At 41.9% G+C, this 21035-nt stretch overlaps 1 protein-coding gene across 1 annotated transcript in view; it reads left to right on the forward strand.

The window, feature by feature from the left end:
- The window catches only part of LOC111977791 (neuroendocrine convertase 2-like), a 65507-nt gene that overhangs the window by 12860 nt on the left and 31612 nt on the right, over nucleotides 1-21035 (forward strand). Inside the window, exons 3-5 of the mRNA XM_024007455.2 lie at nucleotides 7469-7582; nucleotides 8045-8153; nucleotides 12415-12452. Of these exons, the coding sequence (XP_023863223.1) occupies nucleotides 7469-7582; nucleotides 8045-8153; nucleotides 12415-12452 (261 nt within the window). The remainder of the gene's footprint in view (nucleotides 1-7468; nucleotides 7583-8044; nucleotides 8154-12414; nucleotides 12453-21035) is intronic.

The following is a 21035-nucleotide window of genomic DNA, read 5'->3' on the forward strand; positions in this document are numbered from 1 at the left end:
CTAAGTGCAGAGATGTTTTATAAGTAATGCATCTGTAGGGGACTTTTACTAATGCTACAGACTTTGTGGCACAGCAGAAAGTTCAGCTATGTGAGTAAATAATGTATGAAGATATGAATGCGAGCCACTCCAGATCACTAATCCGGCAAATGGACGTAAAACAGCACCAACACGAGCAGATCTACATCTGGGATGCTTTGTTTTAATCAGCTGTCTGCTTGACATGATCCTATGTGGTCCTGCAGTTATGGGTTTTAGATTTTTTGGGGTTCTGAAGTATTGGGAGAGGTTAGCTGCACACTGTTGCTGCCTCCATCTCCTTTGAAGTATTACTAGCTGGTTTTTCTGTTGTCTTTTGTATGTTTCTCCTAGCACAATGGATTGTATGACCCAGATAGAATCCCTTTCGATTACTTTGAAAGCAATTTTTTATTACTTTGAAAGCAACTGTGCTTTTTGTTACTCTTGTGTTATGAAAGACCACATTAGATTTTTTTTCAGGTCATAGTCATTCATCTGAATTAGAAAACCAATACCCATGTAGGTGTAATTAAGTTGCATTCATGAGCCTCTGAAAATTAATTTAAACAGACATAAGGAGTCATCCTGATCTTCCAGCAAGCCAGCCCCCCCAAATATTTTTAAGTGGCTTGTTGACTTAAGTAGAGTATTGATTAGTAGTTTCTGGATGAGATGTTTTTCCATCTTTCCAATAGAAAAGGTTGGGGGTTGGCTAATGTGATTCTAGATCTGGTTAAGTGCAACTTTTCCCTCAAGTTAACTACAGGTCTGTGACACTTCTGCTTGTGTCTTCATTTTTACATGATCCCTCTTCCCTGTCCTTTCATATCATGGCATTCGTTCCACTAGGTGAATATGACCTTTCAATTATAATCCATTGGCCTACATTTCTGACCAAGAATGTAAAAGGTACTCTATCTTTGTACTTTATACCATCTTTGATATCACAAGACATTTAAAAAACAATCCACTCCCTTGTTGAGACAGAGTAACATGTTTGAAGGGAATGAACCCATCTAAATGTGCTGTATCTTGGTGCTCTGAAATAGAGATGATTTAGAGAGAGAGAAAGGGAGGGAGCGATCGATAGAGAAATAAAGGAGTACAGCACAGCCCTTTGAAATTATGTCTGGGTTGGTGGCATTTCTAGCATGCAGCCGGAACAGGGAGCAGGCAGCAGGCGGAGAGCGGGTGGGGAGCGGAACAGGGAGCAGGCAGCAGGCGGAGAGCGGGTGGGGAGCGGAGAGGGTGGCGGGGCACAGGCTCCGTGTGATGATGTGAGTAGGTGATATGACACGCTGGGTCGAGGGCTGTCTCGAGGGAAACACCAGTGATGTAATGGAAAGAACCACTGATGGATTGATGGAGGGATGGAGGAAGATAAAGGGAGGGAGAGAGGAAGATGGAGGGAGATAGGCAAATTGAAGGAGAAAGGGAGAGAGATGAAGGAAGATGGATGGTTACTTTACGCGTGGCTACATAAAATGGCTATACAGCACACATGAGTCTATTTTCCATCTATGCTGTTGGACAGTTTCCTGTATCTAAAGGAAACGGTATACACTATACAAAACATACAATGCGGCTCAGTCTGCAATCCTTTTGTGACAAAATGCTAAACCTTTTTTCTGTAACGTAGGATTGTCATGGGTCCATACTGAGTGCTATATCTGTTGCAGGTACTTAGGCAGTAAAATAAGAAATATGTTTTTTATGGGCTTGGTCCCTTTTAAAGACAATAATAAACTCAACAAAAAAAAACATCCTCTCACTGTCAACTGCATTTATTTTCAGCAAACTTAACATGTGTAAATATTTGTTTGAACATAACAAGATTCAACAACTGAGACATAAACTGAACAAGTTCCACAGACATTCTCAATCCAAGATGGCGTAGCAGTCAGACGTCTATGTCTTTGTCCTGCCCTTGTATAAATCTTTTTACATCTTTTTCTTCGCATATCTTTTTAAAATATTTTCTTAAACCTCAACTTCTAAATACTCTCCTGCAACCCGTCTCACCCAATGTGGCGTGGATCTGCTTTTTTCTAAAGTATTTCTATTTACTTCAGATCTGGAATCCCTCAACTGAAGCTAGCCAACTAACTACCTACCAGCTATCAGTTAGCAAACCATTGCTAGCGGTCATCAGCTAACCTTTAGCTCGGAAAGCGCTCGCCAGTTCGAACAATGTGACTCAAACCAGAGCATAAAGGACCTATTTCTCTCCATATCCCCGGATTCCTATCGCAAACTCTGAACATTTTCATCTGGATCTTCGCAACTAGCTAACCGCAATCCTGGGTGACCATTCCTGGCTAGCGTTTCCATCCCGGAGCAAGCACCAATTAGCCTGAAGCTAGCCCGGCCAGGGCTCCTGGGCTACAATATCCGGACCCCATCTACTGCCGGTACGGGGCACGTAACCCTGCCGATCCTCTACGACTGGAATACCGACATAATCTGCCAGAGGACTCCAACAGGCCCCTCAGGCTGCTAGGCCTGCTAGCTACCTAGGTCTACCTGGAACCCTACTAATTCCACGACTGGCCTATCGACGTCACCGCACGAAGAGGCAAAAACAGACTTACCCCCATCGCGACGTCCCCCAAAGGCTAACTTACTAGCCCCGGTCTGCTAACTGATAGCTTGCCTGCCCCGGTTTGCTAACTGCTAGCTTGCCTGCCCCGGTCTGCTAACTGCTAGCCCCTGCTAACTGCTTGCTTGCCTGCCCCGGTCTGCTAACTGCTAGCTTGCCAGCCCCGGTCCTCTAACTGCTAGCTTGTTTAGCCCCGGCCTACTAACTGTTAGCTTGTTAGCATCAGCCTGCTAACTGTCTGAATCGCCGTCTCCCCAGCCATCCCAACCACTCACTGGACCCATATGTTCACTTGGCTACGCATGCCTCTCTCTAAAATCAATATGCCTCGTCCATTACTGTCCCGGTTAGTGATGACTGTCTTATTTCACTGTAGAGCCTCTAGCCCTGCTCAATATGCCTTAACCAACCATGTTGTTCCACCTCCTACATATGCGATGACATCACATGGTTTAAACGTCTCTAGAGACTATATCTCTCTCATCATTACTCAATGCCTAGGTTTACCTCCAATGTACTCACATCCTACCTTACCTTTGTCTGTACACTATGCCTTGAATCTATGCTATCGAGCCCAGAAACCTGCTCATTTTACTCTCTGTTCCGAACGTGCTAGACGGCCAGTTCGTATAGCCCCACTCCCACTCCCCAGGTGCTCTCATTTGTTGACTTCTGTAACCGTAAAAGCCTTGGTTTCATGCATGTTAACATTAGAAGCCTTCTCCCTAAGTTTGTTTTACTCACTGCTTCAGCACACTCTGCCAACCCGGATGTCTTAGCCGTGTCTGAATCCTGGCTTAGGAAAACTACCAAAAACCCTGAAATCTCCATCGCTAACTATAACATTTTCCGCCAAGATAGAACTGCCAAAGGGGGCGGTGTTGCAATCTACTGCAAAGTTAGCCTGCAGAGTTCTGTATTACTATCCAAGTCTGTACCCAAACAATTCGAGCTTCTACTTCTAAAAATTCACCTTTCCAGAAACAAGTCTCTCACTGTTGCCGCTTGCTATAGACCTCCCTCTGCCCCCAGCTGTCCCTCGATACCATATGTGAATTGATTGCCACCCATCTATCTTCTGAGCTCGTGCTACTAGGTGACCTAAACTGGGACATGCTTAACACCCCGGCCATCCTACAATCTAAGCTTGATGCCCTCAATCTCACACAAATTATCAATGAACCTACCAGGTACAACTCCAAATCCGTAAACACGGGCACCCTCATAGATGTCATCCTAACTAACTCGCCCTCCAAATACACCTCTACTTTTTTCAATCAAGATCTCAGCGATCACTGCCTCATTGCCTGCATCCGTAATGGGTCTGCAACCAAACGACCACCCCTCATCACTGTCAAACGCTCCCTAAAACACTTCTGCGAGCAGACCTTTCTAATCGACTTGGCCGGGGTATCCTGGAATGACATTGACCTCATCCCGTCAGTAGATGATGCCTGGCTATTCTTTAAAAGTGCCTTCCTCACCATCTTAAATAAGCATGCCCCATTCAAAAAATGTAGAACTAGGAATAGATATAGTCCTTGGTTCACTCCAGACCTGTCTGCCCTTGACCAGCACAAAAACATCCTGTGACGTTCTGCATTAGCATCGAATAGCCCCTGTGATATGCAACTTTTCAGGGAAGTTAGGAACAAATATACATGTTTTGTTTATTCCATGTGTAACTCTGTGTTGTTGTATATGTCGAATTGCTATGCTTTATCTTGGCCAGGTCGCAGTCGCAAATGAGAACTTGTTCTCAACTAGCCTACCTGGTAAATAAAGGTGAAATAAAAAATTAAAATAAAATAAAATGTGACTAACAGAAATGGAATAATGTGTCCCTGAACAACGGGGGGGGTCAAAATAAAAAGTAACAGTCAGTATCCAGTGTGGCCACCAGCTGCATTAAGTACTGCAGTGCATCTCCTCCTCGTGGACTGCGCCAGATTTGCCAGTACTTGATGTGAGATGTTACCCCACTCTTCCACCAAGGCACCTGCAAGTTCCCAGACATTTCTGGGGGGAATGGCCCTAGCCCTCACCCTCCAATCAAACAGGTCCCAGACGTGCTCAATGGGATTGAGATCCGGGCTCTTCGTTGGCCATGGCAGAACACTGTTCCTGTCTTGCAGGAAATAACGCACAGAATGAGCTGTATGGCTGGTGGCATTATCATGCCGTAGGGGGGAGGAGGATTTCTTCCCTGTAATGCACAGTGTTGAGATAACAACAAGCTCAGTCCGATGATGCTGTGACACACCGCCCCAGACCATGACAGACCCTCTACCTCCAAATCGATCCCGTTCCAGAGTACAGGCCTTGGTGTAACGCTCATTCCTTCAATGATAAACGCGAATCCGACCATCACCCCTGGTGAGACAAAACTGCAATTCGTCAGAGAAGGGCACTTTTTGCCAGTCCTGTCTTGTCCAGCGACGGTGGGTTTGTGCCCATAGGCGACGTTGTTGCCGGTGATGTCTGGTGAGGACCTGCCTTACAACAGTCCTACAAGCCCTCAGTCCAGCCTCTCTCAGCCTATTGCGGACAGTCTGAGCACTGATGGGGGGATTGTGTGTTCCTGTTGTAACTCGGGCAGTTGTTGTTGCCATCCTGTACCTGTCCCGCAGTGGTGATGTTCGAATGTACCGATCCTGTACATGTGTTGTTACATGTGGTCTGCCACTGCGAGGACGATCAGCTGTCCGTCCTGTCCCAACTGTAGCGCTGTCTTAGGCGTCTGACAGTACGGACATTGCAATTTATTGCCCTGGCCACATCTGCAGTCCTCATGCCTCCTTGCAGCATGCCTAAGGCACGTTCACGCAGATGAGCAGGGACCCTGGGCATCTTTCTTTGGTGTTTTTCAGAGTCCGTAGAAAGGCCTCTTTAGTGTCCTAAGTTTTCATAACTGTGAGCTTAATTGCCTACCGTCTGTAAGCTGTTAGTGTCTTAATCACCGTTCCACAGGTGCATGTTCATGGGAAATAGTTTTTAAACCCTTTAGAATGGAGATCTGTGAAGTTATTTGGATTTTTGCGAATTATCTTTGAAAGACAGGGTCCTGAAAAAGGGACGTTTCTTTTTTTTCTGCGTTTGTGTCCTCTAGTCTTGTAAAGAGCAGGTTTAATGGCTGCTCCCTTATACATTTACATTTACATTTAAGTCATTTAGCAGATCTATGGTGGTAAAAAACATTGGACGATGACTAGTCCGCTCACTCTCCACCATGTGTGTTTGCACATTTAAACACTGGGGGGACTTTCTCTCATTCCATATCTGACTATTTTCAACAAGCACACAGTTGAAAACAAATACTGACAGTGGGTTCATTCAACATTATTAACTTAAAATCATAGTAATAGGTAACCTAGCAATGGTTGAATCACTATTGGGCAACATTTTGCCACTAGCTGCAAGTTGTTATATTTTAAGTCAAGTCTTTAAAGGGAATTGAAATATTTTGAATTCATTAGTAGCGTTGTGATGAAAATGTACCCTGATATTATGCAAAATCATGTTAATTCCATCTCCGGATAAGCTGTTAGCAGGAGAGAGGTACATTTTTAGAGCTCGTCTTAAGACAGCACTGTGTACTGTACCAGTCATTCTGAGCAAGGAGTTCTAAACCTTCCAACTAAATTACAGAGTCCTTGAGTAGCTGGTGACAAGTAGAGCAAGGTCCTTTTCTCTCTCTAATAACTCCCAGATAGGGTTGTAGAGAGAATAAAGCATTACTATACAGGCACTTGATTTGGCTCTGATCGCTGTCTGATTCATCTTCATTGCTATACCTTTCTGTACCTTAGTTTAACTTCCTCAGTGTCGCTGAGAAGGGCAGATGATTCAAGGCTTTTATCCGTTAGATGAGGTCCTATAAAAAATTCAGCCAGGTTGCAAGTTCATGTAGTAATATTGATAATATTTTCAGACTTCATCCATTTTATTGACTTGAACTTTTCTGATGATGATATTGTGCATTTTGCTGTACAGTAAATGATAGACTTTGAAAGCGTGTGGATTTCAATAAATTTGCAGATGTGGAGATACCTCTGCTTTTAATGCTTGACTGTTCAATCATTTCCTAATGGGATTTTTGGACTAAATGCTAAATAGGCTTAAATGACATTGCCTGCAGCAAAACACACTGCCCCCTCACCAGATCATTAATGTCTACCTTTCATGTTGAATACTGTTTGTGTCCACAGTCAGTTGGGGTCCATGTTGCAGCCGTGAATAAGCTCTTTAGTAAAAATCATAGCACAGAATTCTCTTTGATCCACCCCAAAGTGTCTTTGATGATGGGAACAAACACAAGGACTTTGTGAGGCTAATTGGGATGTTATTTTGTTTGCAAGGACACCATCTGAAACAGTCTCTATGTGTGTGTGTTGTGGTACTGTAGGGACCCACGGCCCCAGGTGTAGGCCCTGTGTGATTTAGATTATTCAGACTAGGACAAATAGAATTAGCTTGTTTTATGTGACGTCCTCCTCCCTACACCAGAGACACAGCTGGACGTGGGAGGGCATTAGGGATGTACTTTTAAACCCACGTATAGTTCCAATGTACCAATGTGCTTTGATTTAAAAGATACAACGTTATGCCAATTAATAACATTCCCTTTGAATGTGTTCATCTCTATCGAAATAGCATACATTTTCTCCAATGTACACTGTCTACAGTTATACAAATTATTTTCTAGGTAAAGTGTTTATGAGTGAGTTTTATTGTAGAGTTACAATATAAATACTGACGTACATTCTTATTATACACTCTGACTATATTGATTCTGATGACTCTCAATATAAAGGCCTCATGGTATGATATTTGCATTTCCTTCCTCAGGTAAAGAATGTGTTGGACCAAGAGGGCTTCGGCCGACAGAAGCGAGGCTACAGAAGCATCGATGAAATTTACATCAAAATGACCGACCCCCTATTCAGCAAACAGTGGTATCTGGTGAGAGGTCATCATTTATCATTTCATGTCAGCCTCAATTTTGTTATTTTACCCACTGATCACTGATCCCTGATCCCAGACATATTCACTGCTGCTCCTCCTATGGAGATTATGTCTTTTCATTAGGCCAGTCAATATTGCCCATGCCATCTCATCTCCCCGTTCATGTCACCCACCTCCCCAATGTTTACCCTGAACTGACAAGTGTGACTTTCCTGTCTTCCGGGGCCAATGTGCCTTCCATTATTCCACTTGTCAGATTAAACGCTCCCCAGTAGGTTCCCAGCAAAGTACCATATCCGTGACATTTACTTTTCCCCCTCCCTCTCATCCTCCACACCTCATCTCTTCCGCCCTCTTCCTTCGCCTTATCTTCCTCCATGTTGAGTAATTCTCTAATGACTCCTCGGCTGGGTGTCCTGCATCATGGCCTGTCTCCATATTGTTTGTGTGACTGATTAGATCAACACTGGCCAGGCTGATGGGACCCCCGGACTCGACCTCAATGTGGCTGAGGCTTGGGGACTGGGTTACACCGGGAGAGGCATCACCATAGCTATCATGGACGATGGTAGGTACCGTTATAGGCCTTACAGTTGAAGTTGTATCACTATCTCTGTAGAGATCATCACTGGGAGTGTAGTTCTGGGCTGGAGTTAAATTCTTTACACCAGGGGTGTCAAACTCATTTTGCCCGAGGGCCACATTCGGTCTTCACCGAGTGCCAGATGGTTGAAAATGCAGTTATATTTCCTCACTGTCAAAATGTGCAATTAATAAAAGTCTTCTATCTATGTTTTTATGAATTTTTGATTAGCCCTCACTGTTGAGCTTTCTTTTCGGTGATTGCAAGCAAGCTGAACAGAGTGAAGAGAATGTATAATGTAGAGCAACTATAATTTCTACACAGTTTCGATTTGGTTTTAGTAATTAACCTTTCACGAGCCTCTACCCCGGATCCGGGAGCACCCCCCACACCCCCCACACACTAATTAGCATAGCTAGCATAGCTTCACAAGTAGATAGTAGCATCTAAATATCATTAAATCACAAGTCCAAGACACCAGATGAAAGATACAGATCTTGTGAATAAAGCCACCATTTCAGATTTTTAAAATGTGTTACAGGGAAGACAAAATATGTAAATCTATTAGCTAAACACGTTAGCAAAATACACCACTATTCTAACTCCATCAGTTTCTTACTCCTTCAGGTGCTATCACCAATTTCGGCCAACTAAGATATTGATATCCACTAACCAAGAAAAAACCTCTTCAGATGACAGTCTGATAACATATTCATGGTATAGGATAGTTTTTGTTAGAAAAAAGTGCATATTTCAGGTAGAAATCACAGTTTACAATTGCACCCACCATCACAAATCGACTAGAATTACTAGATAGAGCAACGTGTATGACCAATTTACTCATCATAAAACATTTCATAAAAATAGACAAAGCATAGCAATGGAAAGACCCAGTTCTTGTGATTTCAGACCATATTTCAGATTTTCTAAGCGTTTTTCAGCGAAAACACAATAAATCGATAAGTTAGCATACCACATGTGCAAAAGTTACCAGAGCATCGATTCCAGCCAAAGAGCGCTATAACGTAATCACCGCCAAAATATATTAATTTTTTCACTAACCTTCTCAGAATTCTTCCGATGACACTCCTGTAACATCATTTTACAATATACATATACAGTTTGTTCGAAAAGGTGCATATTTAGCCATACAAAACCGTGGTTACACAATAAAAATACTAGGAAATCAAGCCTCAATATGTCTGACGTCATCTATCAGAGTGATCTAGTTTAATTGAAAGCTAATCATATACTTGACTAAAAAATACAGGGTTGACAGCAATCGAAAGACAAATTAGTTCTTAATGCAACCGCTGATTTACATTTTTAAAATTATCCTTACTTTTCAATACAGGGTTGGCCAAGTGAAGCTATACCAAACAAAATGGCGAAATATGCGTTTAAAATATTTCGACAGAAACACGATTTATCATATTAAATATTGCTTACTTTGAGCTGTTCTTCCATCAGATTCTTGGGCAATGTATCCTTTCTATGTTATAAACGTCTTTTGGTCGATAGATGTCCTCTGTCCTTCGAAATGTCCACCACCAACGACCGACACCCTAAAACGTGTCCAAACTTTCAGAGTGCACGACAAATAAATTCCTCAGAATCGGCACTAAACGGATATAAATTGCTATAAAACGTTTCAAATTCACTACATTATGATGTTTTTAACAACTATAACGACTGAAAACATGACCGGAGAAATATTGCTGGTTAGAAAACGATTTGGAACGAGGCAGGTCCGATGGCCTTCACGCTTGAGGCGCACGTTGAGAAAGGGGGGTCTCTGTACATTTTTGTCATTTATAATGGCTGTGAACGTCCCATCGATTTCATTTGAAAACGTGATGACGTACAGACACCCAGAGGAAGACGTAGGCAGTGTCGGTTTCTTCATAGCATTCACTGTGGCCTTATAAACAGACCCCAGATCAGAGGTAAAAAAATTTCTGAAATCTGAACCCTGTCATGAAAAGTGCTGTAGAAATTGTTCTGTACCACTCAGAGACAAAATTCCAACTTCTATAGAAACTAGAAGGTGTTTTCTATCCAATAATAACAATAATATGCATATTGTACGATCAAGAATTTAGCACGAGGCAGTTTAATTTGGAGACACAAATATGCTAATGCGGAACAGCACCCCCTATAGTTGCAAGAAGGTAATTAAATATAGATTGACATTATTTTTTTATTTTGTCAATTCACCCACGGGCCACATTGAAACGGCTCGTGGGCCAGGGGCTGTATGTTTGATACCCCTGCTTTACACCCTGTAGCTCTTCAAGACCAGAGTTGGTAGCCACCGGTAACCATCGGTGGCTACTACATTGTGTGTTGATTAGAAATAGCTTGAAAGGTAATATTCATCCACTTGTTATTGTGGTTAATTATAGTTCATTGTGACAAGGTATCTACATGTGGTTAATTAACTAATTACAGTGCCTTGCAAAAGTATTCATCCCCCTTGGTGTTTTTCCTATTTTGTTGCATTACAACCTGTAATTTAAATAGATTTTTATTTGGATTTAATGTAATGGACATACACAAAATAGTCGAAATTGGTGAAGTGAAATGAAAAAACGAACTTGTTTCAAAAAATGATTTATTAAAAAAACTGAAAAGTGGTGCGTGCATATGTATTCACCCCCTTTGCTGTGAAGCTCCTAAATAAGATCTGGTGCAACCAATTACCTTCAGAAGTCAAATATTTAGTTAAATAAAGTCCACCTGTGTGCAATCTAACTGTCACATGATCTGTCACATGATCACAGTATATATACACACCTGTTCTGAAAGGCCCCAGAGTCTGCAACACCACTAAGCAAGGAGCACCACCAAGCAAGCGGCACCATGAAGACCAAGGAGCTCTCCAAACAGGTCAGGGGCAAAGTTGTGGAGAAGTACAGATCAGGGTTGGGTTATAAAAAAATAACAGAACCTTTGAACATCCGATAGAGCACTATTACATCCATTATTAGAAAATTGAAAGAATATGGCACCATAACAAACCTGCCAAGAGAGGGCCGCCCACCAAAACTCACGGACCAGGCAAGGAGGGTATTAATCATGGAGGCAAAGGAGACCAAAGATACCCCTGAAGGAGCTGCAAAGCGCCACAGCGGAGATTGGAGTATCTGTCCATAGGACCACTTTACGCCGTACACTCCAGAGAGCTAGGCTTTACAGAAAAGTGGCCATAAAAAAGCCATTGCTTAAAGAAAAAAAGAAACAAACACGTTTGGTGTTCGCCAAACGGCATGTGGGAGACTCCCCAAACATATGGAAGAAGGTACTCTGTTCAGATTAGACTAAAATTAAGCTTTTTGGCCATCAAGGAAAACGCTATTTCTGGTGCAAACCCAACACCTCTCATCACCCCGAGAAAAACATGCTGTGGGGATGTTTTTCATTGGCAAGGACTGGGAAACTGGTCAGAATTGAAGGAATGATGAATGGAGCTAAATACAGGGCAATTATTGAGGGGAAACCTGTTTCAGTCCTCCAGAGATTTGAGACTGGGATGGAGGTTCACCTTCCAGCAGAACAATGACCCTAAGCATACTGCTAAAGCAACATACGAATGGTTTAAGGGGAAACATTTAAATGTCTTGGAATGGCCTAGTCAAAGCCCAGACTTCAATCCAATTGAGAATCTGTGGTATGACTTAAAGATTCCTGTACCCCAGTGGAACCCATCCAACTTGAAGGAGCTGGAGCAGTTTTTCCTTGAAGAATGGACAAAAATCCCAGTGGATTGATGTGCCAAGCTTATAGAGACATACTCCAAAAGACTTGCAGCTGTAATTGCTGCAAAAGGTGTCTCTACAAAGTATTGACTTTGGGGGCCGAATAGTTATGCACGCTCAAGTTTTCATTTTTTTTCTTTCTTATTTCTTGTTTTCTTGTTCAAAGTGATAGTCATGTTGTATACATCAAATGACACAAACCCCCCCAAAAATCTATTTTAATTCCAGGTTGTAAGGCAACAAAACAGAAAAATGCGAAGGGGGTGAATACTTTCGCAAGCCACTGTAACTTTTAAGTAAATTACATGTACAGCATACATGTACAGACCAGCTCCCAATTAAAATGTAATAAGCACAACGTAAAATCAAAGTCACCATTTCCTGTTTCAGATTTTCTTATAAAAGTCCATATCTCCCCTCAAGACCTGTATTCTTTTGAAGAAAATATTGTAGCATTACCTCATAAATTTCTGTTGAAATTGTTACAGGGATCGATTATCTCCACCCAGATCTTGCATCAAACTACGTAAGTACTTGATCATTTCACAATATTCTCCAATAATTCCCTGTATTGCTGTTCTGAAATAAAATCACGCCTTGAAGTGCCGGTTTTCGCTGGTCTGTTGTTGAGTGCCAGTAGCGGTGCCAGTGGCAGGTGTATTCCAAGTTTCCTTCATGGTTGGCAAGTCTCCTTGTGTCCTTTGAGGACAGGGAAACGGGCAGCCAGCCAACCAAGCTGTTTAATGTTAATGCGCCAGCACTGTGACAGGCAGGATGGCAGGCCGATCTGTCACTAGCACAGATAATGCCAGGGTAGCTAGCGCCGCATAATGTGAGGCTCCAACTCCAGAATACTGATAATAACACCTCAAAGAACTGTCAGTGTCGCTGGCCAGAAAGAGGGAATAGAGGAAGGAGTAAAAGTAAGGAACTACATCTTTGAAGAGTATCTTAAATAACTCTCACCACGCTCGCCTCCCCCTAAAAATGGCACTTGTCTTTTCCTAGTAGCACTGACTTTGCTTATAAATACCTTGAGGGGAAATATAATTGATACGATTGTGATATGTTGGTGTCTCTCCCAACTATTTTAAGGTGAATGCACTAATTGTAAGTAACAATGGATAAGAGCATCTGCTAAATGACTAAAATGGAAATGTAAAAATGGAACTCACATTACGAAACATCTCCGGACTATGTACTCAATAAGCTCAGTATGTAGTGTTAAATGGCTAATTTCTGAAATCCTGAAATGGCTGTTTTGCTTTGACTGATAGTGAGAGCTGTGAATCTTATCGTGTCAGATCTGAGCCAATGACAGAGGCTTTATAGCAGCCCATTGCTGATACAGGGAAACAGTCTTTTGTAAAACAGCACCATCCAATAATGTGTTATCTTATAGAAATACAGTAATGAACAGCACTGAAAGGCTTTGCTGCATAAGTGTAGTTGGACACACACACACACACACACACACACACACAGACACACAGACACACACACACACACACACACACACACACACACACACACACACACATAGCCTTTCCTCCACACCATTTTCTCTTTCTTTACATATTGGAAAGATTTAGAGCTTCAGAGATGAGAAGGTGAGAGATGAGACGGCAAGAGAGCGAGGGAGAGAGAGGGAGGGAGGGAGAGGAAGGGAGAGAGATGAAGACATGTAAACAATTTTCTTTCACTCTGAGGATATTGGAAAAGCTTCAAACTATCATAGACGTTGTGGTTCATGCATGATTCCTGTGTGTGTGTGTTTATTTCTTGCCTGTGAACGGGGATGAGTCTAAGCCCAAAAATAGCCGTGAGCGTGGCAGTCGGGTTGATGCAGGAGGAACATGCTCTACTGGTCTGATGGATCATGATGTGTAAGGATCTAAAACTAACTTAGTGCTACACACTTCCTGTGTGTGTGTGTGGTGTATTTGTGTGATGTATATGCGTGTGTGTGTGTGTATGTGTTTGTATAGAGCACTGTTTCCTGATCTTTTCATGCTGATCCTCTACAGAAATAATTAACCCAACTATCAGTAAAACTATAACGCATTGAATATGCCATTCATCATTCAATTGAGATTGAAATACATTTGTGTGTGTGTCTGAGTGGGTGAGAGTTGATAAGAGAGGCTGATAAACTAATTTAGTGCATCTTCACTCTCTTCCAGGGCCGAAGTTGTTTTTGATATAATTTCTACCTATTTCCTCGAAGCCTACGAACACTGCAATCAGCCAGTATTGATTGGTCTTCATTAGTATGCGCAAGAGCGCACATTTATGTGTGTGTGTGTGTGTGTGTGTGTGTTTGTGTGTGTGTGTGTAGGGTTGCCACATTCTATAACACCTTGTATGAAATTGTTTCCTTGTAGTAAATTATTTTTCTTAATTTCCCTATTATCTTTGTGACGAAGAATTGTTAAAGACCCAGTGCAGTCAAAAATGTGATTTTTCTGTGTTTTATATATATTTCCACATTATGAGGTTGGAATAATACTGTAAAATGTTGAAAATTATGATAATGCTCTTTTAGTTTAAAAGATGTTTGAAAATACAGAAATTTCAACCTGTTTTGGTGGGATGGAGTTTTGGCCTGCCTGGTGAATTTGTTAAAACCTCTTTGGGCTAGGGGGCAGTATTTTGACGTCCGGATGAAAAGCGTGCCCAAAGTAAACTGCCTGTTACTCAGGACCAGAATCTAGGATATGCATGTAGATTTGAATAGGAAACACTCTAAAGTTTCTAAAACTGTTAACATAATGTCTGTGAGTATAACAGAACTGATATGGCAGGCGAAACCCCGAGGACAAACCATCCCCCAAAAATAATAATTCAGCCTACCACTATTTCCAATGGCTGTCATGTTAATTATGAGGCGAAAACCTCCCAGATTGCAGTTCCTAGGGCTTCCACTAGATGTCAACAGTCTTTAGAAAGAGTTTCAGGCTTGTTTTTGGGAAAAATAGCTCTAATTTGTAGTTTTTCTAAGTGGATCCCATTTTGGCTGTAGTGTTTTCATGCGCGTGGATGGGAGTGCATTCTTTGTTATTTATCTCCGGTAAAGACAATAACGATTCTGCGTCTTAAATTGTATCATTTATTTACATATTAGGGTACCTGAGGTTTGATTATAAACGTTGTTTGACTTGTTTGGAGAAGTTTATTGGTAACGTTTGGGATTCATTTTGTATGCATTTTGAAGGAGGGAAACCGGTGGATTATTGAATGAAGCACGCCAGATAAACTGAGTTTTTGGGGATATAAAGAAGGACATTATTGAACAAAAGGACCATTTGTGATGTAGCTGGGACCTTTTGGAGTGCCAACGGAAGAAGATCTTCAAAGGTAAGGCATTTATTTTATCGCTATTTCTGACTTCCGTGGCGCACCTGCCTGGTTTAAAAATGTTTTTAATTATTTTGTGTGCGGGGCGCTGTCCTCAGAAAATCGCATGGTGTGCTTTCGCCGTAAAGCCTTTTTGAAAATCTGACAGAGCGGCTGGATTAACAAGACTTTATTTTGATGTATGACACTTGTATTTTCATGAAAGTTAAATATGACTATTTCTGTAATTTGAATTTCGCGATCTGCAATTTCACCGGATGTTGTCAAATCTATCCCGTTAACGGGATTTGATCCATAAGAGGTTTTAATAGACCAATAAGAAAGAGTTCCAAATCTCTCTGCCTATAACAGCTAGTTTTCTATTTTCTCCTCCCCACTTTGACCACTCCCAGTCCTAGCAAAATTCTTGCTTGAGAAATTTCTCTTTGCTAAGAATCACATTTTGTTTCCTTTTGACCATTTTCATTGAAAACAATCACACCAAGGTACTGAATTGTTACCAAGAAATGTGATATTAAGATAAAAAAATCCTGCATTGGAGCTTTTAAAATGTATTGCCTATTGAATGACAGTTAAATCTAAAACCAGTCAATGTAATTTCATGCCAGGCTCTGGATGGTGATACACTCGTTAAATAGGTTAGTAAATCTGTCGTTATTATAATATGAAAGGTGAATGGAGGGCGTTTTCCAGGCTAAGTTGTAAAGCTCGTTCACGAGAGCACAAATATAGTATGGCTCTGCTTTATCAATGAAAACATGTATATGTTAACCTGTTTGGGATAGGGGCAGCATTTTCACGTTCGATGAAAAGCGTGCCAAGAGTAAACTTCCTGCTACTCTGGCCCAGAAGCTAATATATGCATATTATTAGTACTATTGGATAGAAAACACTCTGAAGTTTCTAAAACTGTTTGAATGATGTCTGTGAGTATAACAGAAATCATATGGCAGGTGAAAACCTGAGAAAGATCCAACCAGGAAGTGGGAAATCTGAGGTTTGTAGTTTTTCAACTCATTGTCTATTGAATATACAGTGTCTATGGGGTCATATTGCACTTCCTAAGGCTTCCACTAGATGTCAACAGTCTTTAGAACCTTGTTTGATGCTTCTACTGTGAAGGAGGGGGGAATGGGAGCTGAATGAGCCAGAGGTCTGGCAGAATGGCATGAGCTGGTCACGCGCTCTCACGTGAGAGCGACCTGCGTTCCATTGCAATTCTAAAGACAAAGGAATTCTCCGGTTGGAACATTATTGAAGATTTATGTTAAAAACATCCTAAAGATTGATTCTATACATCGTTTGACATGTTTCTACGAACTGTAATATAYCCTTTTGAACTTTTCGTCTGAACTTTCGCCTGGAKTTGCCCGCGCCTCGTGAGTTTGGATTGTGAACTGAACGCGCTAACAAAAGGAGGTATTTGGACATAAATGATGGACTTTATCGAACAAATCAAACATTTATTGTGGAACTGGGATTCCTGGGAGTGCATTCTGATGAAGATCATCAAAGGTAAGTGAATATTTATAACGCTATTTCTAACTTCTGTTGACTCCACAATATGACTGTCACGATAGCTAGGAGTGGTGGGTGTTTAGTCAGGCGCAGAGAGCAAAGTTTCCAAATGAGACGTATTTATTCCAAGCTGGGTCAAGCCAAAACAACAGACACAAGGACCACAAAAACGGGACAGCAAACAATCCATATAGGAACAAAACACAAACATCCACTGAGAGAAAGGAAATAAGCCAGCACAAAAGCAGGCGGGCCCTGAAGGCTTAAATAGCCCCGAATTAACAACAAATAAGGTACAAGTGAAAACAATCAAGACAAAACCATCAGAAAAGGGAAAAGGAATCGGTGGCAGCTAGTAGACCGGTGACGACGACAGCCGAGCGCCGCCCGAACAGGGAGAGGAGCCACCTTCGGTGGAAGTTGTGACAATGGCGGGTATCTGCATTGCTTGTTTTTGTCTGAGCGCCGTACTCAGATTATTGCATGGTTTGCTTTTTCCGTAAAGCTTTTTTTAAATTTGACACAGCGGTTGCATTAAGGAGAAGTATATCTATAGTTCTGTGCATAATACTTGTATCTTTTATCAAAGTTTATTATGAGTATTTCTGTAAATTGATGTCGCTCTCTGAAAATTCGCCGGAGGTTTTCGAGGCACAACATTACTGACCATAAACCGCTAATGTAAACTGAGATTTTTCGATATAAATATGAACTTTATCGAACAAAACATACATGTATTGTGTAACATGAAGTCCTATGAGTGTCATCTGATGAAGATCATCAAAGGTTAGTGATTCATTTTATCTCTATTTCTGCTTTTTGTGACTCTCTTTGGCTGGAAAATGGCTGTGTGTGTTTTTGTGACTAGGCTCTGACCTAACATAATCATATGTTGTGCTTTCGCTGTAAAGTATTTTGGGAATCGGACACGATGGGTAGATTAACAAGAAGTTAAGCTTACATTTGGTGTATTGCACCAGCGAATGTATGAAAGTTACATATTTAAAAAAAATATTTTTGAATTTCGTGCGGTGCCTTTTCAGCAGAATGTTGTCGAGGGGTTCCGCAAATGCAACAGTTTGATAAACACAATAATTGGTTGGCAACGCAAATTCTAGAATCTCCACGTATACCAGAATTAAGGAAGATGGTTGATACAGTGTATTCGGAAAGTATTCAGACCTCTTGACTTTTTCCACATTTTGTTACATTACAGCCTTATTCTAAAATTGATTAAATCGTTTTTTCCCCCCCACATCAGTCTACACATATTGCCCAATAATGACAAAGCAAAAACAGATTTTTAGACATTTTTGCGAATTGGTAACGGAAATATCATAATAATAACGGAAATATCACATTTACATACAAGGGTTTTTAGACCCTTTACTCAGTACTTTGTTGAAGCACCTTTGGCAGCGATTACAGCAACGAGTTTCTCCCATTCTTCTCTGCAGAGCTTCCCAAGCTCTGTCAGATTGGATGGGGAGCATCATTGCCCAGCTATTTTCAGGTCTCTCCAGAGATGTTCGATCAGGTTTCCACTCTGGCTGGGCCAGAGCGTTGTCTTGGCTGTGTATTTAGGATCTCTCTGTACTTTGCTCCATTCATTTTTCTGTCGATCCTGACTAGTGTCCCAGTCCCTACCGCTGAAAAACATCCACACATCATGATACTGCCACCACTATGCTTCACTGTAGGGATGTTGCCAGGTTTCCTCCATACGTGTTGTTTGGCATTCAGGCCAAAGAGCTCAATCTTGGTTTCATCAGACCAGAAAATCTTGTTTCTCATGGTCTGAGAGTCCTTTAGGTGCCTTTGGGCAAACTCCAAGCGGGCTGTCATGTGCCTTTTATGGAGGAGTGGCTTCCGTCTCGCCACTCTACCATAAAATCCTGATTGGTGGGGTGCTGCAGAGATGGTTGACCTTCTGAAAGGTTCTACCATCTCAACAAAGGAACTCTGGAGCTCTGTCAGAGTGACCATTGGGTTCTTGGTCACCTCCCTGACCAAGGCCCTTCTCCCCGGATTGCTCAGTTTGGCAGGGCGGCCAGCTCTAAGTAGAGTCTTGGTGGTTCCAAACTTCTTCCGTTTCAGAATGGTGGAGGCCACTGTGTTCTTGCGGATTTTTAATGCTGCAAACATTTTTTGGTACCCTGCCCCAGATCTGTGCCTCAACAGAATCCTGTCTCGGAGCTCTACGGACAATTCCTTCAACCTCATGGCTTGATTTTTGCTCTGGCATGCACTGTCAACTATTGTTTCTCTGGTGACCGAGGACACAACTCTGTAAAAACTCCCTGAGTCACGAACGCCACCCAGACAGACAACAAGCTTCAAATCGAGAAATGAGGGGGAATGGTAATTAGAAAAGACGGGGTTTTGATTGGGACTGAGCTAAAGGAGAAAGGAAGATGAGAGCGAGGAGTGGAGAGTTACAAAGAGAGCGAGGAAGAGAAAAACAGACTGTCTGAGAGAGAGAAAAAGGGGAAAGACAGTGACAAGAGACTTGTTGAAGGTGGCTGTTTGAACATTTTTGGGTTAGAAGAGGGGTAAAAGAGGATGAGGAACATGAAAGAAAGAGTGGCTTTGAGTTTGAAGGATACATTATTTGAAGATTGTTTCAAAATAGCAATCTCAAAGAGAAGCAGGTGCGATAGAAAAAGAGGGAGAGGTGTAAAGATACAAATAGTTTTCGAGTAAAGAACAGATAGAGATTCCTGTAATGGTTGGTGGATTTATAGATTTGCGTGTGTGGGTGTGTGCATGCCTTCGTGAGTGTGTGGGTGTGTGTGATTCTTCTGCAGAGCAGGCATTTGCTGATTATGCAGTCTGGGTTGATGACTCTCCGACAGATGTGTGCATGTAATGCATCGGTTTTCTCCTGCTTTTCCGCTGTTATTTCCACTCCTATTACTTTTGGACACGTGGAATTAAATGGCGGGAGTAATTGGTTTATCAGTGTCTCAGCCGCTGTTCCTTGCAGTGACCATGCATTACTGTGACCATTCGTGTGTGTATGTGTGTGTATGTGTGTGTGTGTGTGTGTGTGCACTCGTGTTGGAAATTGTCTTCATATTAATCTGGTCCACATGACATACAGTATTTCCATCAGACTGAAAGGTTTTCATTATAGCATGTTTGGCATGAGGGAGTTCCAAACAATTATTTCTTGACGCAATCAACTTAAGGTCCCACACAGTCATCCTATTTCCCAAGTAAAATTAGCCTTTGCATGACCAAAATATCACCCATTAACTTTTTACGCTATTAAAATGCTCAGAAATGACGAAGTGTTAGCTTTTCTCTCATCTCTAACTGTCAGGAAGCTTGAAAAAAAACAGGCTGAGTGAGCGGGGAGCTTAGGGATGGAAGAACAAAAACCATATAGTGACTATCAGGTGTGTTACAGAAAATATACCGTTCACAACTCAAAGCAGCCACAGTTGCAATATCTAAATGTTGGCTACCATATATGGAAAACAGAAAGGAAAATGCTGCTCATGCTCCCAATGGATGCCTGATGAAGACCTAAGGGTCAAAACGTTGTTAGAAATAAAATCACCTGGGAGCATGAGCAGCAGTGTGCAGCGTCTTCCGATCTATTCTCCGTGAGTTTGCCTACAACAGCACCTGCGGAAAGTACCTGGATGCGTGTATGTTCTTCAGCTTTTGGCTACCATATATGGCAATGGCTATTTGCATATAGGCCTACTGCAACTCTGAGTATGGACCTGTGTAGAGTACGGACCTGAGTCGTGCCTTTCAATGCAATAGAATCCTACTCCAATGCGCTCTGCCTACAAGGACATCTCTTGCACAGGTCGTTTTGCATACTAAGTCTTGCATAGTTAGTTTCGTTTTGGTATGTTACATCAACGTGCCTAATATTGCATTGATTCGAGCACAATTCCCACAGTAGAGCAAAATGTTGATAGTCTTAACTAAAGGGGAAAAGTAGAAATCTAAGTGTAGTTCAATCTCATGTTTCTCTGCATGGGCTGATATTTCTTCTGTGCGGAGATGGGCATCTGCGCATGCGCACAGCTTAGAGTGAACATAGATGCAGAGAGACAAAAACATCAGTTCAGTCGTTAGTAAAGCAGACACATCACAGCAGTCTAGGTTGGGTCTGGACAAGACAAGACTAGATTTGAGAAGGTCATTGCACCTTTAAGGGATGGTCTGTACTTTTGTGTTAACGCTACTCGTTTCCCCCTCAATCTTCCTCCTG

The sequence above is a fragment of the Salvelinus sp. IW2-2015 genome, linkage group LG18, assembly GCF_002910315.2.
Source record: "Salvelinus sp. IW2-2015 linkage group LG18, ASM291031v2, whole genome shotgun sequence".
Classification (NCBI taxonomy): Eukaryota; Metazoa; Chordata; class Actinopteri; order Salmoniformes; family Salmonidae; genus Salvelinus; species Salvelinus sp. IW2-2015.